General features: G+C 39.9%; 2 protein-coding genes across 4 annotated transcripts in view; both read left to right on the top strand.

Moving 5' to 3' along the window:
• The window catches only part of srgap2 (SLIT-ROBO Rho GTPase activating protein 2), a 68,801-nt gene extending 61,632 nt beyond the window's left edge, over positions 1-7,169 (top strand). For 2 of the 3 annotated variants that reach the window (XM_015050223.1, XM_015050238.1), the window contains exons 17-23: positions 1,102-1,326; positions 2,460-2,539; positions 2,793-2,991; positions 3,878-4,012; positions 4,124-4,337; positions 4,627-4,737; positions 4,817-7,169. In XM_015050223.1, coding sequence (XP_014905709.1) covers positions 1,102-1,326; positions 2,460-2,539; positions 2,793-2,991; positions 3,878-4,012; positions 4,124-4,337; positions 4,627-4,737; positions 4,817-5,371 — 1,519 coding nt within the window. In that variant the 3' untranslated portion in view covers positions 5,372-7,169. The remainder of the gene's footprint in view (positions 1-1,101; positions 1,327-2,459; positions 2,540-2,792; positions 2,992-3,877; positions 4,013-4,123; positions 4,338-4,626; positions 4,738-4,816) is intronic. The other variant, XM_015050231.1, reaches the window with a different exon arrangement.
• Positions 7,170-10,560: 3,391 nt separating this feature from the next.
• ikbke (inhibitor of nuclear factor kappa B kinase subunit epsilon) lies at positions 10,561-24,399 on the top strand. The gene is made up of 21 exons (XM_015050212.1): positions 10,561-10,914; positions 12,396-12,495; positions 12,695-12,832; positions 13,389-13,518; positions 13,594-13,775; positions 14,985-15,145; positions 15,236-15,346; positions 15,448-15,627; positions 16,459-16,655; positions 16,872-16,930; positions 17,037-17,128; positions 17,214-17,315; positions 17,516-17,576; positions 19,068-19,180; positions 19,270-19,346; positions 20,541-20,580; positions 20,697-20,798; positions 22,024-22,120; positions 22,317-22,408; positions 23,293-23,364; positions 23,435-24,399. The coding sequence occupies exons 1-21, from the start codon at positions 10,877-10,879 to the stop codon at positions 23,496-23,498; spliced, it is 2,208 nt and encodes a 735-aa protein (XP_014905698.1). The 5' UTR covers positions 10,561-10,876; the 3' UTR covers positions 23,499-24,399.
• The last annotated feature ends 1,634 nt before the right edge of the window (positions 24,400-26,033 follow it).

Raw genomic sequence — 26,033 nt, 5'->3', positions numbered from 1 at the left:
CCCTTTGCTTTGACATCAGCCACAAAGCAAAGCTTCCCATCAAACAAATCCCCATTGAAGCATGTAAAACTATATATTTTGGTTCGATGGAACAAAAAAAACATTTCCTACAACATGTTTGGACACACACGCTTGCATGTGGAGGAAAATCAATTTGTCTCATTTTGACCTCGAAACCACGGCAGAGGTCTCATGCGAAGCAGAGGGCAGGTTTGGAGAGCTGAGGAGGGAGCTGACATGTAAGCCTCCTGGGTAAACCAAGCAGCTCATGTGGAGACAGTAAGGATTCCTCTGTCTTGACTGATTTACTGTCAGCCCTGTGTTCCTGTTTCTTCTCACTCCTTCAAGCACACACCACCGCTTTGCTCTGGATCGCCGCAGGGAGGGGATGTCCTTCTACCCTGGACAGTTAGCGACTCAGATAGTGGGACATGTGTTTTATTGAGATTTTATGTAGATTAACACAAATTGTGCACAACTGTAAAAGAAAGAAAATAATACAGTTTCGTCATCTTTTTTAACATGTATTTTTGTACTTCACTTCTCTGATACACCGTAAAAAAATGAGAAGGATCCAATACCCTTCAGAAGACACAGAAGCAGTGTTTTTATTCTCTATACACACATACAGCTGTTCTGTGAAGCCCTTAGAGGTTCATTGGAGATTATTAGTGAAGAAACAGCGTCACAAAGACAAAAATGTAGATTTTAAACAATGAATAATGCTCAGAAAGTTTTAGGAACGCTTGCAAATTGCTGTTCGCTGAACTAGTCAGACTAAGAATGAGCAAAAAATGTTGTTCCGGTAGAGACAGACTTGCAGCTGGGATCGCAGTGAAACTTGTTTCCGCAAAGTATTTCATTCTGGCCAGGTGATTACAAATGCACCCCACACTTTTCAGATTTTTATTTGCATAAAACAAGGTGTGCTTTTACCTCCACTTCAAAGTTACTTTGTGTTGGTTTTCAGAATATAAAACGTCAATAAAACTTTGTGACTAAATATGAAAAAGCTCTAAATGTGCAGAGCATGTTGTCTGCTTAAGACAGAGGAATAAAAATCATGTTAAAACCTCTGCGTTTTCTCGTCCCCCTCCCCAGTCTGTCCCAGTACAGCGAGGAAAACATGATGGACCCCTACAACTTGGCCATCTGCTTCGGCCCCACCCTGATGTCTGTCCCTGAAGGCCACGACCAGGTCTCCTGCCAGGCTCACGTCAACGAACTCATTAAAACTATCATCATCCACCACGACAGCATCTTCCCAGGCCTGCAGGACCTGCTGGGCCCGATATACACAATCCCTGGAACCGGAGACGACTTCTGGTGAGAGCAGGGATACAGTAAAAATATCAATGGGTGCAGGCCCTGGGATGGTCTGTACAAGTCGTTTCAAAGGGCTGCTGGAGATTTGGGAGGGAAAGAATTGAGGAGGGAGTGAAGGATTTATTTAAGGGCTGCCAGGGAGAGATTTAGAGCGGGGGGCTACACAGATCCAGGGGGGCCACGGGAATCAGCTTACTGTCCATCACATGGGAGATTAAAGCCCCACCTGACCACATCAGGCAGCACACAACAGCGCAGGCAATGGTTAATTTTCCAGTCTCACTCTTGGAGCTTGTTATTGTGTTTACTGCCAGCCAGTCACTGTGAATGGGCTTAAATTATGTTATCACACCAGCAACACCTGGGATTTGTTGAACTTCTAGCTTTTGATTGCAGAATAAAAGGACACTCGTGATTTAATTTAATTTGATTTAGGGATAAAGCGACCCTTAACCTTCCTGTAGCTAGATGTATGCCTAGGCCACTTGGATTTATTTTGGTTGACTGACCGTAGAATTATGAGAAAAGGCGTCCTGAATGCTTTTGTCCTGTTTCCCCAAGACATCTTTAACTTTAACAAATATCCTGTGTGTGTGTGTGTGTGTGTGTGTGTGTGTGTGTGTGTGTGTGTGTGTGTGTGTGTGTGTTTTACTGTGTAACAAGCTGTAAAGTGTAAAAAAAAACAACAACAAAAAAAACTCATGTCAAAACTCATCAAACCTGACAAGTTGGTAACAAGAAAGATCATTTTAAAACATTACCATTTCTTAAAAATTAGCCTTTCTTAGATCAGATGATTCTGGAAAAATCTGAACTATTGTGACTTGGCAAATTATTAACGAGCATTAGATTTCATCACATTCTGTAACTTTGTTATTTGGGGATTTTATGTTAGAGTAAACTAAAACAAAGTAGCATGACACAGAAGGAAAATGACAGATCCACACATTTTTTCAGATCTTTTTTTTTATTTTATTTCTCCTCCACTTCACAAGTAAGCCTTCCTTTGTCTCAGTCTACCACACAAATAGAGTCCCAATAAAACACACAGGGTACAAACTCCTTTGCAAGGCACTGAGACTGAAACCTCCACCTCCTTCTTGAACATCCTGTGCTGTGTGTGTCTGCTGCAGCAACAGTCCGCAGTGTGAGCCCCCCCTAGTGGAAGAGCCGGCACCTGACACAGTCTCAGTCAGCCACAACAGCGAAGACGGTGCGTACTTTCACTCTGTTTTACTTCAACAAACCCCGTTCTGCTGCTCACTGTCTATAATTTTGTCATTGTAGCTCCCGACCTGCTTGCTTTAACCTATTAATAATGCATTTTTATCATCACCGTAAGGCAGCAGCACTAAACAGCTTTGCACTAATGTGGCTCTCCACCTCTCTCTGTCTCTCTTTTTTCCCTTTGCACCCTGCTTTCTGCCGCTCCACCTGCCTCTGTTGACCCTCCCTCTGAATCTCAGGCACCTTGGCTGTTTCAGAGTCTGAACCAGTCGAAGCCGTCGCCAAGTTCGACTACACAGGCCGCTCCGGTCGGGAGCTGACGTTCAAAAAGGGCGCCTCTCTCCTGCTGTTCCAGCGAGCCTCCGACGACTGGTGGGAGGGGCAGCACAACGGAGTGGACGGTCTGGTGCCGCACCAGTACATCACCATCCAAGAGGCGTAAGATCTTTTCCGGCATTCGTGTTGAACGGCGGTGTTACAGACGTTTGTTTTTATTTCCGTGTCTTCGTGACTGTTCGGATGTTTCACTCACGGGACAAAGAGCCCTCTGTTCAAAACCTAAACAGGGAAGAGGTCAAACACATGTTTGACATTTCTGATCAAACGTCAACAGTTCATGCACTGTTGGAAATCCCCCGTTGCTAAGCGAGTTGAGCAGCAGTGATTCAAGCTGCATGTGATTAGAGATCAGTTTCCTTCTCAGCTTAAGACGGGCAGACAGTAGTTTGTAACCTTTTCACAGTTGTGTTAAATTTGACCAAAAGAAAGGTTCAGATTTCCAGATTTTCCCTCCAATATGTAAAAATTCGCAGTAACACAATATTGTTGTCCAGCTGTGGTGCAGTTCTTGTAGGATTTGGAAGATTACATTATGTTCATGAATGGTGGACACAGGACCTTGTAAAACTTTTAATACCCCTTTTAGTTTTCCACATTTTGTCACTTTTGCAACCAGAATCTTTAATATATTTTATAGGAACGCGACAAGGACGAAAACAAAGAGGTACGTCGTTTTGAACCGCACAGAAACGGTTTTTATCGTATTTTGCAGATGCATTTCTGAACCGTTAGAATCCCCTTTAAGTTTTGTATTCACTTGTCAAAGCCCAGAACTTAATCTGACAGCGAATTTGTGGCAGGACTTGAGCGCCCTGACGCAGCTTGAATCGTTACGCAAGGAAGAACGGAATAAAACTGCAGCATTGACAGGAGCAAGCCTAACGACATATTCCACACAGATTGTACGCTGTGATTGTAGCCAAAGGTGCATCTGCTAAATACTAACATCACTTAATTTGTGGGGATGTTTTCCGCAATTTTTCAGATCTGGTGCTGAACGCGGCAGTCCAAAGCCTGAAGTGGACAGCAGGGAGCAGCCGGAGGAGAGGGTGTCCACTCGGGGCAGCGCACCGTCGCCCACAGGAGGCCACGTGGCCGACATCTATCTGGCCAACCTCAAGTGGGTTGCGCGTCCGCAGAATATCACCATTTCAACTATCTGTGCGTCGGGGATTTCCTGCAGTTCTCTGCCAGGCTCAGTTAAACTCAGTAAGCATTTTGTGTCTTTTAGGCTGAAGAAGCGGCCCGAGCCCGGGAACGTCCGGAGAGCGTTCAGATCGGAGAGCGACAGCATAAGTCCGGCGGCCAGCAGCAGCGGGGCGGGAGGCGCCAGAACGGCACCTCTCACCGGTGGAGCTCAGGTGAAAGACTCGGGAGACAAACGTCCTGTCAGCGCTCACAACATCCTCAACTCGGTCACTCGACACTCTTCACTCAAAACAAAGGTACGGCACATGTGGAGTTGATTCTATTCTTCTTTGTTTTTGCTCCAGAGGAAGACGTTTTCTTGCCAATACTGACACATTGTCTGCTGATGCAGAAGTTTGTAAAATAATCTGTAATGTTTATTACTATTTCATCTTAAGTTGTCATCAAATTCTACTTATTCATATTTTCACAGTTAGTTAATTGGTAGTTTTATCAAACCACTCTGTATTGACAACCAGCCCTCTGAGGACATTTGTGACTTTTAAATGGCCCGAAGTTAAAATGAGTTTGACGCCCCTGGTTTAGGTGGAGAGTCCACAGTTACGGAAGGCGACCCCCGCAGGACGCTCCAAGAGTTTCAGCAACCACAGGCCCCTGGACCCTGAGGTCATAGGTCATGTGGAGCTCACCGCACAGGTACGGCTTTTTCCTGCGCTCGGTTCCTTTCGTCCTCGGTGTTTGCTTGCTTACATCGTGTCTGCCTGCTGCGTTGCAGGACACCCAGGACTCTGCCCTGAGCGAGCTCAGCAAGTTTGAAAGACAAACGCCCTCCAAACACACGCACACCCCCGACGTGGTGCTGGACACGCTGGAGCAGCTGAAGGGCATGAGCGGAGGTGGCGGAGGAGGAGCTTCCGAGCCGTCCAGCCCGCTCCACTCCCGTCTGCTGCGGGACGGCGAGGGCGGCCCCTCTTACGTCCACCCGCTCCAGCGCAGCGCCTCGTCGGCGAGCGACGTTCCCTCGTCTTTCCGCCCTCCTAAGACCCAGCCGCGGAGCCCGCTGCCATCTGCCACGTCCCCCTCCCTGTCTTCGTCGACTCTCTCCTCATCCGTACCTTCCTTCAGGGAGCTGCGTCCGCCGGCGACCAGACCGAAACCCGTGGTGTTCCCAAAGGGAGGAGGGACCGGGAGCCCGGCGATGGGCTCTCCGACCTCCATCGTCCCCCCAACACCGCCTCCTCCACTCGTGGGCCACGCACACTCACTCGCCCACACGCCCCCTCCTCCTCCACCCCCTCCCCAGTCTAATGACAAAACCTGTCCCGCTTAATTTTTCCTGAATTCCTTGTAACAATCCTTACAGCTCTTTCAGCGAGTGCAAAAAGCACTTCGGTTGTTTCACATAACCCCTCTACTGACATGTAGCAGTTTCTTAGCAGCCTCTTAGGTGTCATTGTCTTTAGCAGGAAGAGTGTGCCCTCTGCTGGCAGCTCTGCTTTACTGCAAGAAGAAACTTGGATTTTTCTTTTCCTCTGCAGAGAGATCTCCAAACAACGCTGGATTTCAAAACCTCCAGCAGGGGAACCACATCTGGAGCCCACACACACACACACACAATTATTATTATTTTTTTTTTGTTGGGGTGGAGGGTAGCAAGGTTTTGCATATGAAATTGCGTTTGAGTGCGGGTGTTAAGAGTTATTTGCCTTTGGGAAGGAGCTCTGTGTAAAGAACAAAAAGCACTGTTTAATTTTTGTATATTAGACATGACAGGGTTGTTTTGTTTTTTTTGTTTTTTTCATTTTGACAACCCTGTGTTGTGTGGAGAAACAGATGGGAGTGTTTGATTTACGAGAACAGACTGTGAAAGCCAAGCTCCCCACTTTGAAGAACCGAAACACACTGACTTGCTGCTTCATAAGAGGCAGATGGGATTTTTTTTTTAATTTTCTCTTCGGAACGATGAGAGAAAGGAAAAACTTGGCCAAATATCAGTGTAAATCATGCGATCAAGAGCTTTATTTACCTCTCCTTCAGTGTTTTAATACATCTGTGTGTTTTTTTTTAATTACATAACATAAACATGTACCTAATATGGCCAACAGTAATTTTGAATCTAACATAGCAATAAAACAATGAAAGCAAAAAGTTTGGCGGTATGAAGCTGCTGTAGTGCAGCAGCTTTGCCGTGTGTCTGTGTGTAGGGGACCACTGAAACCCAGCGTCTTTATATGGCTTTTTTTTTTTGTTTGTTTGTTTGTTTTTGTTTTTTTGGACTGTGCACACATTTTCCCCTAATGTGTGGTGATTTGAGGCAGCTAAACGCCTTTCAGGTTTTTATCATGCATGCTGGGGCCACTGACCGTACCAACTAGCCGAACTGGGGATACCAGCTGTAACACAAGTTCCAAAAAAAAAAAAAAAAGTCAATAATTTATAAGTAAAGAAAACATCTTGATCTTCTGTTTTTACTATTTAATAATCATGTTTATAACTGGAAAGCATGCAGCTGAGGACCTTCCTGAGTGTGTGCACACGTAAGCACAAAAAAAACCACCTCATCTTCTGTGTTCCCGAGTTAATGCCAAGAATCGGTTGGGTGGGGGGAACTTATGGACTGTTATATCTATCTATATGCATGTGTGTAAGTGTGCACATGCATGGGTAGAGAGTACTTTATGCACCTCACTGGCCTGCACATAAATGAATGCCAACTGAAAACGACATTCAGGAGACGCGTAGGGACGCCAGTTCTCAATATCCTGAAAATGTGTCATTTACAGCTGCAAATGTATTTCTATTTCCCTTTAGTTGTTGTTTTTTTCACATTGTTTCCACATTAAAACCATCGCGTTTAATATATTTTAGTGGGATCTTATAGGATCAACTCAACACAAAGGTAGCTCATAATTGTGAAGTGGAAGGAAGGTAGCAATGGGGTTTGTTTTATCCAATACACCTCAGCAGCATTCAGTTTCCTTCAGTAGTCACCTAATTACTAAGGAGTCTGAGTGCAGTTTCAGCTCAGTATAAAAACAGCTGTCCTGCAAAATAGTGATGGAGAATTGTCACATTGTAGAATTGCAACTTTTGATTAATATCAAATCTAACTGATGAAGTTTGCAAAAAAAATAACAAATAAAAAAAACACCCCAAAACTGACAGTGTGGTTAGTTCATTTTACTGTTTGTAGAATTATTTTCCCTGTTGACTCCAGTATATATCAGTACAAATGAATATATGATTAATTGCAATGACAGACTTTACAGTCTGCAGACTGAATACAGGAGACTGAATACAAATGCTCACCATGATTTTCAGATTTTCCCCTGCAAACTTTTCAATCCATTCACCTTTGGTGTTATGCACCACTTTGTGTTGGGCGATCATGTAAAATCCTCCAAAAAAAATAAAATAAAATAAAATAAAACACTCAAGTTTATGGTTGTAGCGTGACAAACTGTGGGAAAAAAAATTTAAGGGATGCTATTACTTTTGCAAGACACTGAAAATGAGGAACAAACCAGCTAAGATAGCTGATGCGTTGTCTGCAGTCATTGTAGCAACCCTAGCAGTGGCAGAGAAGCTTGCTGTTATTAAAAAGACAATGCGAAAACTGGCCTTTTTTTTTTGTTGTCAATTTGCCCTTTGCAAAAATGAATTTGCATTATGTGAAAAAAAAAAGAAACTCACAGTAAGAGAGAGCACAAATCCATGCCTTTTCAGTGTATGTTACCATTTTTTTTTTTTCGTTTGTTTTTTTCAAGCTTCCCCCCTCCCCCTCCCCAGCTCTACAGCGCGGTATGCATTCCTGTAATGAACTGTATCTGTCAAGTCTCTTTGAAATCTCTGTGTAGTTTTTGTGCATACCTGGTGTATTTGTGTTGCTCTTACCTCAGTATCACAACTGGAGGGACTGTGCGATGCAGAACCATTCCTGTTCACGCGTACAGTACAAACATGCATGTGGGTGGTCGGTGCATTTGTGAAAAGGCGCAAAAGACCTTCTGTGAACTCTAATCAGTCATTGTGCACTTGGCTTGCATGTGGACTAACTGTGTGGGGATGATGTGTTGGAGTTGAATATTGTTGATGAGTATGCATTTTTTTTGTGTGTGTGCATTTGGGGAGGGGGGGGGGAGAAAAAAAAATCACAGAACTAAAAAAAAATAGACAGTAATGTCAAATCTATTTATAGTTGTCTCTCTGTATTACTGGAGAATCATGTGCTCAGATGTACTTTGTATATACAATGTTGTACATGACAGAGGTACACTTTTGGTACAGTATTGTACAGTAATAGCAATAGTAGTTTAATCAAACAGGCCTTATATAATTCTATGTGTAGTTCTTGTAGTAGATCTGTTTTTTTTTTAATAAACATGGCTTGCTATAAGATTTGTTGATCCACTGAAAAACACACACACACACACACACACACAGCTGGAATGCAAAGGTAACGTGGAGTTAGACATATCTAACTCAAAACAGGATAAAAAAATGAGCTCTCACATGTTTTTTTGCATCAAGAAAGTGGTTTCACCTCATGTAGGACTTTGATATCTCTAGCAAAGATATGTAAAAACAAAAGCATCCATTTCTGCATTAGCATAATGTTGCACAGGAACATTTTAGGAAACCTCAACCTTTAATTTGAGTACACATATGTATACTAACCAGCATTTGCCTCTCCGCATATTTCTTTTGTTTTTACTTGTTTAATCACACTTAAATTTTTCAGATGAGCAAAATTATGACAGTCATAAACTGAGTAAACATAAATTGCAATTTTCAACCACCGACCAAAGGCATCTCTGTGGTAGCCAAGCAATGAACAAACAAACTGAGCCAAACAAAAGCAAACAGCTGTCTAGCTAACACTGATCAAGTGCCTCTCTACCAGGAGACAAGGTAACCACACCCATCGCTTCTGGCACTACATTCCTCACTATTGACATTGTGACATTTAGTGTGGCCTGTGTCTTACAGACATGTCTCTTGAGATATAGAGTCCACTTTGGTTTTGCAAATCGTTCCAGCTCATCTAGTTTGCGTGGCGCCTTAAGCACTCACCAGAGATTCTCAATGGGATTGAGATCTGGGCTCTCAGATGTGGAGTGGCCTTCAGATCGGGGTTCTGGGGGCCACTCCAGGACCTTGATTTTCAAGTCCCTTAAAAGCTTGGTGAGAAAATTTGAGGTATGCTTTGGGATATCTTTGTTGAATGACAACAAGATACCCCAAATCTGGCCTAATGAGAGACTTGCAGGAGGCTTATTTAAATTATTCTTCCAAATGCCAAAATTCTGCTGTCGTTTCCATGATCCCACGAACACAAACAAGGTTCATAGAGCCTGAAGTAGCAAACCACCACCAGGTGTGACTGTGTTTTAGGTGTGATAGCTTCTCTCTTCCTTTCCCCAAACAAAAGCAACATCAAAGCGCCCATAGAGCTCAAGTATGGTCTCATCAGACCAAAGAACAGACTTCCAAACCATGTTTCAAATGTTCATGGGCAATAATTTGTTTCAGCAGTTGAGTCTTTCTTGGATGGTGACCTTAAAGCCCTACATGGTGAAGAGCTGCCACTGCTACTTTCCTTGTCACACCGATTCCACCTATTCCACTAGAGGCCAGCGGAGCAACACTCATCTTGGTAGAGACCCAGAGATCCTTATTGGCATCTCTAGTTATTTTTCTCTCAAGTTACTCAAATTTTGTTATTACACCCATGTCAGAATTTGTGACTTTATGTTTTGCAATGGCATGCAGCTTTCATTCACAATAAAGGCCTGCTATCCTCTTTCCGAGATTAACACTAACTTTTTTCGACAGGATCAATTTACTTCTTACAAAAAGTCTCAGAGTAGTCGAAGCGTTCAAGTAAAGAAAAAGAAGGTTAATCTTTTTGGCCTTATTGTTTTTCAGTTTTCATGTTGCAATTCAGCACATCAGTAAAAATATACTGATCAAACTCTATGGAGATTTTGACTGTTCTTTTGGAAGCAGTAAAAGTATGAACAGGTTTTATGATGGAAACTTATATATAAATTTTAAAAGTGTATGATTTCTGACCTTAACTGTATGGGTTTCTATTTTTTATTTTTAACTGCTCTTAGAATGACAGAAAGCGGTGTCAGATGTGTTTAGGTTAGAGTACACTTTTCTTATTTGGAGAGAGCTTTATCTGGACACAGTGAGACCAATTTGAAAAGTGTGATCATTTATTGTATCATTAATTAGGTGCCTGAAACAGTTCATATTACCAAAACTGAAATAATCTATAGATAATGTTTGATCGACTATTTTCCACATATCAGATTTTGTACGTATGACTATCTTGTGAAAACAAAACAAAACAAAACAAAAAACACTAAAATTAATGTAAAACATGTATCTATTCATTACATGACTCAGTGATTTTTCAGGCTGTGACTACACTAGTTATTTACACAGCTACGGTAAGCAAGAAGTCGGAAGTTCCCTGGTTGTTTCCGCTGTCATTACCCAAAGAGAAACGTCCGCCCCTTTTAAAGCCTACACACTTCCTTCATCACACCACAGTTCAGCCATGCACGGAGGCTGTTGCCTTTCAAGAATCTAATAAACTTTGAATCCTCGTACAAAATTCAGGACGCCTGCTGCTACCAGCGAGTGTGTTTTCTTCCCCGTGTCACCCGCTGAGACAGCAGCCATCACTCCGGCATGCTGTCACTTTTTTCTGCGGCGTAATTTGTTTCCAGTCAAGTTAGTCTTATCGCAGCACAACGCTGTGAGTGGCGGACGGAGTGAAACGGGCTGGAGCCACTGACCCTGGTTAAACAAAACCCTATAGATGAATAACAACTCAGCCAACTGCAGAACCGGAACCAGGTAAGCTAACATAGCTGCTAACATGATAACTTCTTAACATGCTAACAAACTTAGAGAACTGTGTTTTAAATGACCTGTCCGTATAGCTAGCTCGTTATTATAGTAGTGGTTAGTATCGGGACACATACATACACATTTATTTGTGTGTGTGTGTGTGTGTGTGTGTGTGTTTATTTATACACAGGTAAATAAATAAGTGATTCTGCTGTCACCTTAACGAACCTTCAGTGTTTCACTGTGTTGTTACAGGTATGGGGATTGGAAAGTTGCCAAAGGGCTGGGAGTGTGCGACATCTAAAAGTGATCTGCTTAGAAGAACAGTAAAATGACAGATTAATGTGTCAACTAAGTAAAAAAATAAGTAAATATTGCGACTTTTTAAAGCACGCCTATTCCCATTCTTTTAAATCCAGATGAAAAAATTAAATAAATGTTGTATGTCTGAATGGGGTTTAGTAAAGAAAACAACCCACTGTGGGATTCCTGACTACAAAAACAATGTTTTTAACAGCACTATTGAAACATAGAATTAAACAGTGAGTTTCTCAAAAGAGGTTTGGATGTGCAAACAGTCTGGCACTTCCCCTTGGGGATTTTGAAGCATACCTTTATGAAATCATAAAGTTGCCAAAGGGCTGGAAGTGATTTACATGCTGATTTTTTTTATTGTTGTTGTTTGTAGCATATCTCAGTCTACTGAAAAGCATGTCCATTTCCAGTCATAACTTACTGTGGAAATTTCACATTGGATCTCTAGCAATGTGGATTCTGTTCTCTTCTTACTTCTTCCAGACTATTGGAAATTAATTTCCAAATTAAATTATATATATATATATATATATATATATATATATATATGTGGTACAGCTGCGGCTGGAAGAAAGAAATCAGGAAAACTGCAGAAAGAAAGTAACAAACAAAGGAAGTTGAACTCTGACTCCAAAGGTTTTGGAGCCAAAAGGAGAAAAAAAAAGACCCCAAAAGAATCTAAGAAAACAATAAATACAAACTTACAAGGAGAAGAATAAACTAAGAAACTGAACATAAAGGAAGGATCTACTATGCCAAGAAACAATGATAAACACAGAACATGACAGATCAGAATATGGCAAGATGTATAGAATATAAATAACCCATATGAAGAAGGATCACATACAAACCAAAACCCAAACATCGATGCAATATGACATGAAATTCAAAATGTAATTGAATTTGTAAAGACGAAAACTGGTTGCCGTTTCTTAAAATACTACTGGTTCAGAGGTAACAATGTAAAAGATACATCGTAGTGAATCAATAAAATGTGTTTTCCTGTTTGAACTGAAAGACTCGAAACAACTTTTGAGTGAGGTTCTAATTAACTGAGATGCACCTGTTCTACTTCTTTGTCCACCTTTTCCTCATATATTTCAAATTTTGATTTGTTTGTGATCTGCCATGTGTTTCTGCTACCGCATGACTCTTCTCTCTGCTTCTTCTAGTATGTCGAGTATAACAGGAAGCACAGCGAACTACCTGTGGTCTATGCATGACGTCCTCGGGCAGGGGGCCACTGCCAGCGTCTACAAAGCGCGCAACAAGGTAGCCGCCACCGGCAGAGCCACTTCACATCAATAACACTTCCCTGCGTCATTTTAGCCACCATCTCATACGACGTAGCCTTTGCTGTTGCATCTTCAAAAGATAAGGAAAGGCTGCGGTTTCAGTGATGTGGGCTGTCTGACGCTCTCCCGTGATGCTCTGTGCTGACGATTGCGGCGCGATGTGCGTATTTGTGCAGAGATCAGGCGAGCTGGTGGCTGTGAAAGTGTTCAACGTGCTGAGCTACAGCCGCCCCCATGATGTCCAGATGAGAGAGTTCGAGATGCTCAGGAAGCTCAACCACAGCAACATTGTGAGGCTGTTTGCCGTCGAGGAGGTAATGCAACCAGAGGAAGAGGAAACCGAAACGGAGTGACGTGTTGCAACTGAGCATGTCGCAATAAGCGATAAATCAATTGATTTGCATGAGATATTGAATCGAGCTCGATCATTTCCATTTGCGTGATTGATCCAATCTTTCTACCAAAGATTGGATGACGAAAGGGCTTCATTGGCCTCAAGTAACCTTTGGTTTGAAGGACAGTTTTGTTTACAGAGACTTCAGCATCCATTTTATCACTTGTTTTGGGTGCTTCAGTTACTTATTTTGGATATGTAAAATGTCTTTCAGTTCCATGTTTATTGATCCTTGAGAGGGTGTACTTGCATCATTATGCCTTTATTATTATATTAGTTNGAAATTATATTGAAACCACAATATTGTCAATCATCATCGTCTGGAACAATTTATCATCCAGCAAAATTTGCTACTGTGACAGGCCTAGTTGCAACAACTGGAATATTGATTCAGATTTTTGTTTTTTTTTAAAGTTGCTACTAAAACTTTTCTGATAAAGGAGTGCAGCTGTCTGACTTTGTTGGTTTTCTGCCAGCTGCAAACAAAGCAGAAGGTCCTGGTGATGGAGTATTGTTCAGGAGGGAGTCTGCTCAACCTGCTCGAGGACCCAGAAAACGCCTTTGGCTTGCCTGAAGCAGAGTTCCTCACTGTCTTGCAGTGCATAGGTAGGTTCGTGGGTATGATTTTGCTCTGCGTTTTCGTGTGCCCATGTGTGACCTCTGTCTTTGTTTTGTCTGCAGTGCAGGGTATGAATCATCTGCGGGAATACGGAGTAGTGCATCGGGACATCAAGCCGGGGAACATAATGAGGCAGGTTGGAGAGGACGGCAAGTCCGTCTACAAGCTGACGGACTTCGGAGCGGCGCGAGAGCTGGAAGACGACGAGAAGTTTGTGTCCATTTATGGAACTGAGGAATATCTGGTAGGATTTTAGTCTTGGCATCAAACTTAGCTGAACTGTGCAGCAGTGCTTTTTTTCTCTTTGAGAACAGGCAGTTGAAAAGTTAAAGGTACTCTAATTAAAGATAGAAAAAAAAAACTTTAAAGTGGCGACTAAGACAGGAGCTCTTAGTAAGAAAGAACAAATTCATGTAATTTTACAGATTTGGGTATTAAAAACATTGAGTATGGACTTTTTAAAATCTTCAATTCAAGAGCAAAATCCTAATCATTTTTCTTAATAAATGCACTGGATTTTACATTGATTTATAGTTAAATACCACAATTTATTTTTGATTTGCAAAATTAGACCTTGACATAACCAATTTACTTGTCAGTATTTTAGTGTTCAAATTACGGACTGATCGGACACAAGCTCAAAAAAAAAAAAAATAAATTCACTCTTTCCAAACATTTTGGACATTAGACACCTTCAAATTCAGGTTGAACTGGACCGGTGGTTCTTGGACTGACTCTGGTGCCAAAGTTCAATAATGTACTAAAACTACTAATTTTTGAACATTTTTTTAGATAAAGGTACCAAACTTGACAAACCGCTTTGCAGAATCAGCATTTTTTTGCAGAATGCGACAACTGTTATTCAACAAGTGCAAATAGTTACAGGTTATGAAATAGAGTTTGTCCGTATGCAAAAAGAAAAAAAAAAAAAAAAAAAGCAACAAAATGGCACCGTACCACACCCTGACTGGAAAATATCTTCTTTTCTTCAAGAAGAAGTGAATGTAAAAACTTAAGTCTGGAAAAGTACAAACATGTTTAGGAGTCCCATAATTTCCTGACTTCTTGCGCTGCCTAAATGTCATGTTCTCTGGTCTCATCCTGAAGTCACTATGTTGCATTTGGACTACGGAAGAAATCTCAACAAAATACACAAACGGTTTTAATTGAGTGACAAAATGCAGAATGAGATTAACTTTGAGATTCCTGATTAGACGAGTTGCAGCTTCTTTTGTCAACTCTTTCCTCTGATCTCTTTGTTGCAAGCGGTGATCTGTTAAGAGCTCAACAGTGGAATGAAAAAATGGCTCAGATCTTTTGAATGAGCAGCTTTCAGTCAAATGAGAAAATATGCTGACATAGGTGCTCCTGACTGCGATTATCTATGTTGGCAACAACAGATTAAATAACAGAGAAAATAAAGCATTTCTTCATTTTCTCTCCGTATGAGCAGCACCCAGACATGTACGAACGCGCTGTGCTGCGCAAGCCTCATCAGAAATCCTACGGCGTGAGCGTTGACTTGTGGAGCATCGGCGTGACCTTGTACCACTCCGCCACGGGGAGTCTCCCTTTCACACCTTTCGAAGGGCCCCGTAAAAACAAACTCACCATGTAAGCTGCAGGCTTTAACTCTCTCCCAAAAACCTGTCTGGAGTTTGAAACGCTGAAACCCTTCCCTTCCTTGTTTGACTTCTCCTTCAGGTACAAGATAACCACAGAGAAGCCCATGGGAGCGATAGCCGGCACGCAGCGGGCGGAAGGCGGTTCTATAGAGTGGAGCTACCACTTGCCTTACAGCTGCCAGCTTTCACAGTAATTCCTCAGTTTATAGGCGTGTGTTAACTAGTGATATGTTTTAGCCTGTGTGCACATGTTTCTTTCCGTTTACGTCCACAACCCGTGTCTGTCTGCAGGGGTCTGAAAGCCCTTCTAGTTCCCGTCCTCGCAGGCATAATGGAGGCCGACCAAGGCAGGTGTTGGGGTTTTGACCAGTTCTTCACAGCCACTACAGACGTATTGCAGCGGCAGCCCGTTTATCTGTTCTCCCTGCAGCAGGCCATGGCTCACAGCATTTACGTCCATCACTACAACACGTACGTCTGCGCTGGCACGACGTGGACGCACACGTTGTGATCAAACTAAAAACGTGTCTGTGTTTCATTGTGATTTTAAGTTATCTTATTGGAAGAATAGCTCAGAGACTTTCATACCTTTTTGGCAAGTTACTGAGTTATTTGTTTCTAAAGATTTTGTAGGACCTAAGTCAAATTGATGAGTGGGGAACTCTTAGTTTGTCCATTTGTTGGACCATTTCGTTGTGTCTCGTCTTTGTCTGACAGATTTACAGCTGCATCCTGGTGAAGTAGACGATGAGCTTTCTGCCTAGTTTTAGTTGCAGCTATGCAACTAAAACTAGTACAATAGAGCTTCCTCAGTTCTAAGGTCTTTATGTGATTAACTGCAGCTTAGAAAATAGACTTTGAAATACTTCTGTTAGTTTATAAACCACTGAATTGATTAGCACCAAAATACATTAAATATCTGTTGGACCGCTCAGGCCTTCTGGTTCTGGGTTGCAAGACTAAATCCCGTTTCTTTGCATTTACATTTGATTAATAATAACAAGGATGGATTCATTTTAGGCTTTGCTCTAACATTTCATGAGGATCATTTTTGATGATAGCAAAATTACAATGTTTACTGCTTTATGTTTTCATCATGTGAAGAACCTCGAATTGCCAGTTATTGAAATATATTTTACAAATAAACTTGATAAATAACTTAAATAACTTCAGCTAACAACAACAAGAGTTGCAATAGGTTTGCCTTTTGCGTTGTATAGTGTGAAATGTACAACATTTGGAAACCACAGGGGTAAATTCTTGGCTAAGATAAACCTGAAGCGTCTCCTTTGTGCTAAGCAGAGTGTCGGTGTTCTTTGAAGAGGTGGCAGCTCAGACTGGCATCGGCATCCCGCAGCAGCAGCTCATGTACCTGGGCCATGATCTGGTCCTGGAGGGCGGCATGAAGGTGGTGAACCTTCCCTGCACTTCGTCTTCCCAGCCTCTCATTCTGCTCAGCAGCACGCCGGAGACCAACGCCAGCCTGCCCTTCAGAGAGCGTAAGGCAAACAGAGACGACCTTCAGTTTTTTGTTTGTTTTTTTGGGGTTTTCTCTCCATCTCGTTAATTTCATGAAATCTGTCTGAGAGCTGCGCCAACAATGTGTACAAAGCAAAGAAGCAAGTCACATTTAGAATAAAACTTGAGTCCTGAGTTACTAGTAAAACCTAAACAATGTCATGAATCATATTTCTTTGGATTTCTGTTTTCTGCAGCGGAGACGCCTCCCTTCCCATCCAAGTTTGACGTAGTGACAGATTATAATTTCTCCAAGGTACCGTTACTCGTACTGTTTTCCACCAAATTCAAGTTTATTTCTGCATTGTTTAATTTGAATTTGTTTTTATGATGACCTGTTTGTTTCTCTTTTTCTTTTTTAGGTGATAGTGGGAATAGTTCACCAGTACAAGAGGATTGTACTGTTGCTTCACACATACAGAGAGTTGCTGCTGCAGGGCTACTACAGCTACATGTGAGATCTTTGAAACCGATAAATTCTCTCTCGCCAGGTCATCTTATCCTTCTTACTCCTTTCTTTTTCCTCTCTGGTTTCTCAGGATGAAGTTGCGTCACGAGTGCACAGAGGCCATGCACAGCATTGCAATAATCACCATTAGACTGCAGTCCTGCCTCAGCACGCAGCACAGGATTCACAAACTGTACGTTTAGTTGCGGCTTTTAGAAGCAGTTTCTCGTAGCCACCGTGTTGTAGCTGTAATTTTATAAACCTTATAAACCAGGCATTAAAATTCAGGTCTGGATTTGTTCCCTACAATGTGAACATCTCTGGATTCTCACAGTTGGATTTCCATTACTGTCATTATAATCTCACTCTGCCTGCTTCTGTTGTGTGTTTTAGAGCTTTATACGCGGCTGAAAATCAAGGCTCTGTTGATAACTCCAGTCAGAAGCTGCAGCTGGTAAGCGCCTCCAGGAAGCAACACCAGAGTTCAGTCTGACTAATGTACGACTGTTTTTACCCCCAGGCTGATTTAGCACAGACTGGCCGCTTGCCGTATTTTCCCTTATTTGAATTGTACATTATTAATACACACAGTCATACCTGCTCACCGTGAGTCATGAAAATGACGTGAGAAGCATGTGATAGGCTAAATACCTGAAGGTATTTTTGGTGGAATATATATATATATTTTTTTTACCATCTTTTGTCGAAGAGAGCTAAATTGACTCTGATTTTAACCTCTCTGCACTGGCTTTCCTAGTGTTTGTGGATAGCTTATGTTTTTTTTTTTAATGCCTTTAAAGCTTCTAATAATTTACAAATTTTTGTCTGATTTTCAATTATTTTTTTTTTATCTTATTAATTCTTTCACGCCAAGTTTTAAAAATGTTTGGGGTAACACTTTATTTGAAGGGGGTTGAATAAGACTGTCATGACACTGTCATAAACATGACATAACACCTGTCATGAACATTAATAAGCCTTCATGAATATTTATGACTGTTGTCATAAAGCGTCATTCAGTAAATTACGACACTTTTAATACAAAGTTGACATTATTCAAAATGTCTTTGTTATGACAACTTGACATTAACCAGGAAATCATTACTGTTTAAACTTTACCTTTAATAACATAAATTTACCTGATTTTTAAAGTGCAATCAGTAATACTTTTATAACAAATTTATATCAGTAATGATTTATTTAGTTAATGTCAAGTTGTCATAACAAAGACATTTTGAATAATGTCAACTTTGTATTAAAAGTGTCATAATTTACCGAATGACGCTTTATGACAACAGTCATAAATATTCATGAAGGCTTATTCATGTTCATGACAGGTGTTATGTCATGTTCATGACAGTGTCATGACAGTCTTATTCACCCCTCTTCAAATAAAGTGTTACCATGTTTGGTTTTACCTGTTTGCAGTTTATTTCTATCTGATGTCAATTGACACTTTTATTTTCTGTTATTCCTGTTTGCTGTTATGAATTTGTCTTACTTGTTTTTGCCAATTTAATATATTTGTATTTATTACATTCTGTTAACTTATCTTAATTTTATTTGCCTTTCAGATACAAGCCTCTTTGTGCTCATTTAAAGTCTCTTTGTGTGAAAATGTTTCTGTGGGTTTATGTTTGTGGGGCATCAGATGTTTTTTTTTTTATTCCTGCATTTTCTTTGGTTGATTCTTTGCAATGTATTTTAGAATTTGATGATTTATTAAGTTCTGTATTTGATTTTCAAATTCACTTTTATTCAAGTAAGTTGTTACTTTTTGCGGAGCAGAAAGTCAGTACAAAACAAAGTCAGAGACAAAAGATGGCCATTATTTGCTTAAATCAAATAGAACTAATTGTAAATGCAGGCATGTGAATAATAACAGCAAACGGGTTGTTTCTTTTTTGCATAACGTAACCAGAATGTGTTGCTGCTGTCATCACAGGTTCATCAGCATCTGCCTATTTATTCTGCTGGCATCCGGGAGTTTCAGACTCAGCTGGAGCACCTGCAGATACAGCAGGCCAAGCTGGCCGAGACCCTCACTCATGATAAGAGGTATTGTGGGAGAGCTGTGTTGTTTTTTTTTCACGAGGATTAAATACATTTTTATTGTTTAAAGTTGTTGTTTTTTTTTTGTCCCACAGCTGTCAGAAGATGCAGATACTGCTGGAGAAGATAACAGCAATTCATCAGCAGTATCGCAAAGACAGACTCACAGGAAGTATGAAGGCTTTTATAGCTACACGTTTGTTATTACAAAGTTATTACGTTTTACACAGATTCTCATTTTTAGTTGGGGTAGAGATACAATGCTGTGAAAAAAATATTTTTCTACTTTTTGCTTTTTCATCACCCATTGAATGTTACAGATCATTAAAATATCTGCATCAAAGATAACCGGAGTTGATACAAAATTCAGTTTTAAACGATGAGGTATTTTTTAAAGAGAGAAATAAAACAACCTTGCCTATGTGGAAAACTTTATCATCGTCATTTAATCCCAAATTAACAGTTTTGAATAGCAAAGTTTTTGCTTAATTATTCAGAATGGGGCCTGATAACAGCCAGACTTGTTGAACCAAGAAATCACTTACATAGAAAGTGACAAGAGGAAGTGAAGGGTTTCCAAAAGAAGGATATGAGAAACAAAACCTCTACAATATATTGGCATTAAAGGATTACAGTGGCATTTCTAAATTTATGGGACTCCACCAAATCACAGTAAGAACCAATATCAGCATATAGAATCGGCATGAAAACCTTCCACTGAGTGACGAGACTAAATGACTAAAAGGACTCTGAGAGCAAATCGACGACTCATACAGGAAGTCACAAAAAAACCAAGAACAACACACAAGACACGACAGGCCTCACTTCCCACAGTTAAGGTCAGAGTTCGTTATTCAGCAGTTAGAAAGAGACTTGGCCAAAATAGAATCCATGAGTGACGCTTAAGATGAAAACTATTGGTTTAATAAAAAAAAAAAAACACAACTTCCTGTTTCACATTTGCCAAAAAGATTCTCGATGATCCCGAAAACTTTTACCTAAGATTCTGTGGACTGAAAACACAAAGGTGGAACTTTGCTGGAAGGTCAGTGTCTGTTTTTAGTTTTTGAGAAACGTCAATAGAGTTTAAGAAAAGGAGCAGCTTATCTACAACTAAACATGGGAGAGGTAGTTTAATAAGAAGAGGATATATTTTTAATCAGTTTTTGACCTTAAGCTCAAGCACACCTGGGTCAAACGGCAAATATTTTTTCATAGCATTGTCCCAATAAATTAATCCTGTCAGTTTTAGCTCTTCTGGATTGTCTTTAATACCTTGAATACATTTTGATGAACAACTAAAAGCAAAAACCACCATTAATCCAAATATTGACTTTTCTGACTTATTACTTCTTTTTTTAACCAGAACTTCTGTATAACGATGAGCAAATACACAAGTTTGAGAAGTGAGTTGACTCTTTTTTTTTTTTTTTTTTTTATTTTTTTATGCATCTTCCTGGTTCTACCTGATTGAGGCCTCGGCGTAGGAAGCATCTGAACTTGTTCGCTGTCCTTTTCCCAGAATCCACCTGTTGTCCCACATTAAGCGGGTGAAGTCTCTCTTCAGAGACGAATGTGTGCAGAGGTATAAAGAGCTTCTGGCCTCAACAAGGACGTGGAGCAGGTCAGAGCAGCAACACGATCAAAGCCTGCTTTAAGGAGATTACAGATCTTCACATTGCTTGTCTTGTTTAACTTTTTGAAACGTCTTATTTTTAAGGTAAAACTTGAGTTTTGTTTAATTCCTTCACATCTTTATTTTTTTTTTCCCTTTATTTTTAAATAATTAGAAATTAGGAGTTCAAAAATCTTGATTATTCCCAGTTACCTAATGGTATTTTTATTAAAATAACACTGGAAAATTAGTTTTCTTGTGCTTTTCTGTCTCAATTCTAACTAATCTGAGCCTATAGTTAAAAAATAAAACATCACAAATACCCTTTCCTGTAAAGTCTCCCGTTTTGGCCGGGAAACTACTCTGTCCCGGCGTGCTCCAGCATTAGTATTTTCCCATAAATTTCCCGTCTTGGAATCATTACCTCTCACTCAAATACAGGAACTGTTATTCTTGTATTTGTGCAAGGAAGTTGGTGTATGTAGAAATCTGTTTAAGTTTTGTGATTTAAAATAAATGGAGGCTAAAAGGTATTTAAAAACTTCACAGTATTTTTGGAAACTGCTTCGAGTCAGAACTTCAGAAATGCAGATAAAACCTCGTCCATTAAGTAGGCGACTTCAGCAAACCCGTTTTGTAACACGCAAGAGTGCGCAATAATTTAATTCAATCATTTTTTTTCAAATATATTGATATTTGCAGATGATCCCATGAAACCAAAAGTAGGAAAATGTAGCTGTGCAAAAGGCACAACCTGAATCTTCATGGGAGACATTAATAAAATTACTATGATAAATTTAAATTCTTATTATGATTACTATTTGCCATGATCAATGATACTGTTGTCCAATCCTAAAATAAATACATTTTGCAGAACTTACCAAAACACAGAAATGATTAAATAAAAATGCTAACAGTGACTCTCTTAAACATCTTCACAAATTGAAGTGCAAAACTCAAAACTGGGAGAAAATGTATACAAAGGAATGTTTCGGGAAAATAAAACTGTCTTATAATAACATGTTGGGGAAATTTTTTATGTATTTAATGAGAGTTTCAAGGAGTTCTTCAAACTAATACTTATTGGCGACTCTCTCAACTTCAGGAAAAACAGATTCAAGTAGGTTTAGTCTCTTTTTTTTATAATATCCAGTCCCACCTCTGTATTGATGGTGGTTGTAATGGATTACAGTAGCCGTGAGTTATACATTTCTGCTTTTACTCGTATTTGTAGCGTTTTGCTGAACATGCAGACTCGACTGCAGGACTTCACTTCTTTCTCTGCTGGCTTACTGGGAGACTTGGATGTTAGCGAGCAGCAGCAGAATAAGGTAAACATGAGTTTTTATGACTTTCAGATTTTTTTTTGTTCTATTAGAAGCTCAGCCTTCTCTCTTTGGGAAGGTCAAGTCTTTCTCTGTATTTATGAACATGTGCTCTTGTACTTTAGATTCTTCATTATTATGTTTTTTTATAAAAATAAAAAAAATCTCTGAAGATGTTTCGTCTCGTGTGTCTCTCCCACAGGCCATGGACAGAATCCTTGGCTCTCCTCAGTTTGGTAGAGCTGAACAGCAGCCTGAAGTCGCACCCAGGGACAAGTCTCAGATGATCTTCAGGTGGCTTTAAGTTTAATCCTGTTGTAATTCGTTGGTCTTGGAACTTACCTTAAAACATGGATATATGCTCCCCTGTACAGTTTTAGATGCCGAAAACAATCATGACGGTCCTGATTGCCAAATAATAATAATGACAACAAATGTTGCTTAAGGCTGGAAATTTAGCGAGCAATTAGATAACAACTTTAAACACAAAGATCAGAGACAGGAACACATGGAACATTTAAAATGTATTTTATTATCAATCAAATTTATAAACATGGCAAGAAGCCTTATATGAAAGAAAATTACAAAGTTTAGTGAGTTTGTTGGCAATCAAACTAAAACCCAATCCTTCACAACTGGGAAACACTGGTTGTGCTTTGTGACGTCACTGTTAGGACTGGGTGAAAATGTTTTAGGCATTCTGTTCATAAAGCGCTAAAAATACAACAAAAAATATTTTAAAAATATTCATCCTTCTCTAAACTATGAATGAACAATAACAAACTCGTAGAAAATTTAGAAAAAAATTAAATCCGGTGCTACATATTCGTTTACTGCCTGAATTTGTTTACTTTCTTAAAAATACCATTTAAGTAAATTTGTGTTCTTGCTGTCAAAAATATTAAGAACATATTAGTAATTTCAGCGTAATAAATAATTGTAAATCTCCGTTTATTATGCGTCGTCGAGCATAACCCCAGCCACTAGATGGCAGCAAAGTGTTTCTAATCTGATCCGCGGTACGTGTTGAATCTCAGTAATGTGCCATCTTGTTAGTGTGGTGGTTTGAGGTGAACTTGCAGCAACAGAGCTTAATAACTTGACTACCCACGCCAGCTTGTGTAGCTGCAGATGCAAACTCTCACAGTTGCCTGATTTCATGTGTTGCCTTGTTGCAGGATGCATCATCTGAGGGACGAAATGGAGCTTCTGGTCAGAGAACTACAGTGTAACAACAGCATCATAGAGAGGTGAGTTGTGTGAACAGCTTTAATTCTTTAAGCTCTTCCTCAGTTTGATGATATTTCTTGGATCTCACAGCCTCGGCGGAGTGAATTCTTCAGCTGCTCTGGAGGCCGGTCCGACCAGACCGTCTACACTGTGACATTGATGTGCAATCCTTGGATTTTTTTTTTTTTTACCTCTCAAAAACACATGCAGCGTCTCCTGCGATCACTGCCACTGATGAGCTGCGTGGTGGAGCTTCGATCTGTGGATGACTGTCATCAATATAAAAGGAAGCAGTCAGAGACGTTCAGTAGAATGTGAATCTCAATTTAAGATGCGGCACGAGGCTCAGATGAGTGTGTTTGTGTGAGTGTGTGTTTGCTGCCTGAGTAAAGCAGCTCAATGCAAACCTCATCGATGCCTTTTGTGTTATTGTATTTTTAATAGGCTGCCATAGCGATAGACTGTGGGCATGAAACAAAACAAATGCTCTGTCAGCAGCTGGAGTGTTTTATTGGTTGCATTTCCTGTTTTCCCTTCTGCCAGAGAAGCTCTCGAGAATCCAAACATTCTGCCTGTGAGTGCATTTACATCAATTCTGGTAGTCTACAGTTTGTGATAAAAGGCACTGATTAAATGCATTTAATCTTTTTTTTTTCATGTCTTTGTTTTCATAATTGTATTTAGTAAATCCTGATTTGTGATCATCTGTGTGTAGTATTGATTTTTTTTTTACCGTTTTATAAGTGGTTTGACATTTAAAGAGATTAGTTTTCATAGAAGATGCATTATTCTTTAAGAGGAAGTCCGTCGCTTACAGTAAATCAAGCAGGAAGTAGAAACAAGATGGATACAGCGACCCCTTGGTCATCTCTTAAAATCCTACTTGAGGCCTGATTAAAATTTGGGGTTTTGTATGAAATTGACAAGTTTTAATTGTTCTAATTTAATAGCTCCAGGTAATGTTATTGCAATGATTGTAAAAACAAATGTCAATATAAGCTGCTTGAATGAATCACAGTATTCCTGGTGACGACGATGGTCTATTAAAAATATTTAAAAAAAAAAAATATTTAGTATACTTTACTGGGATTTTGTGTGATTCACCACTAAAGTAAAGGGGGATTCAGAAAAAAAGCATACCATAGTTCTATCTTTATTACTTTTTTTTTAATATTGTTTATTAGCTCCATGTGGGTCTGCCACTTAAAATCCTAATAGTAGAAAAAGTCAAATATGGACATGTTTAAGGGGTGTGGATACTTTCATCAGGACTGTATCTGAAGTAATGTTCCTGTTTGTGTTTTTTTTGTTTGTTTGTTTTGTTTTGGGTTTTTTTACCATGTGATTTCCCTGAAAAGAGAGTAAACGTGGTCAGGGGAAACTCTGCAATGACCCTGCTGTGTCACCTCACTGACAGTACAGTAGAGTAACATTAAATAATCACAGTAGCTGTGATCAAACCTGCAGGGGAAATCCAGGGCATTATTTGTGGTTGAAAAAGGGTTTTCTCAAAGGGAAGGTGTTTATGAGTTCAAATGAACTTTATCCTTTCGCACATGCAAAATTTAATCCCACGTTTACTTTTTTTTTATTATTTTTATTAATCCCTTGAGATTTAACACATGATGTACGTTTCTCCATTGTCAAACACGGCCTTCATAAGATCAAATCAATTGTAAGTTTAGCATAATTTCAAAGTTATTACAACTTAGATGACAGAAAATGTGATGTTTTCTCACTGTGTGTGAGTGAGTGGGCGTGTTCGAGAAAGCCCTCGTAGTTTCAGTTTAGTTTGAGAGGGGGAGAAAGCGGGGGTAAATTCAGATGCCTCTGTGGGTTTTTAGCTGCTCATATGACGTGCTTTTGGCAAAGTGGAAAGTTCAATGTTCTTTTCTAGCCCACACTAACAAGTGAGACATTGTGTTGTTTTTCATACTGTTGAATATCTTTCGGTAAACACAGACGGCAATCCTGCAAAGTATTTATAAGACGGGATGTCTTGCTAAAATACTGAGGTCTATCTGTCTGCCCTTTTGTTGTGGTAGAATTTTTAAAGATACAATTCATTAGTTGCTTTTTTTTTTTTTTTCATTGACGTTGTTTGTGGATATCAAAAGCACAGAAACGTTCAGTTTCAGTTGCAGTCATAAAACACAAAGTATGAAAAAGGCAGAATTTGACTAGAATAACCCTGAAACCATTAACTGTTAATCTGTTTGGATTCCATCTGATTGGTTTCCATACACACAATATTAACACACTCCTGAATCTATTTTTTTTTTCAGCTTGTACTGTGTATTATATGTTTTTCCAGTACAGTGTTTCATTCTGAGTTCATTCTGCTTCATTTTAACCGAGCATATTATTACATCCTTAGAGCCTGGTATTTTCTTTCCTGCTTCTCCCCACTGATGTTATGCTGGATCTGCTCTGATTGGGTTTTCTGGCAGGACTGGGCTCATGATTTGGGTTTGATCTTTCATGGTGGCAGCATCCGAACCAAGTTGACTCAGCCAGTTTGGCAGAAAAAGATTGCTGAAGATTTTATATTCATGAAACCTGACCATTATATATATTATACATTTTTATTTGTTGTTGTGCATGTGGACCATGAGTCTGTTGAATAAATCAATCATATATAAAGTCAGATTTTCTATAATTAAAAATCTTACCAAGCGCCTCTCTTGTG

This window comes from Poecilia latipinna, unplaced genomic scaffold (genome assembly GCF_001443285.1).
Source record: "Poecilia latipinna isolate Pla-1442-1.1 unplaced genomic scaffold, P_latipinna-1.0 Scaffold48, whole genome shotgun sequence".
Taxonomy (NCBI): Eukaryota; Metazoa; Chordata; class Actinopteri; order Cyprinodontiformes; family Poeciliidae; genus Poecilia; species Poecilia latipinna.
This window is presented reverse-complemented; position numbering and strand designations above follow the sequence as displayed.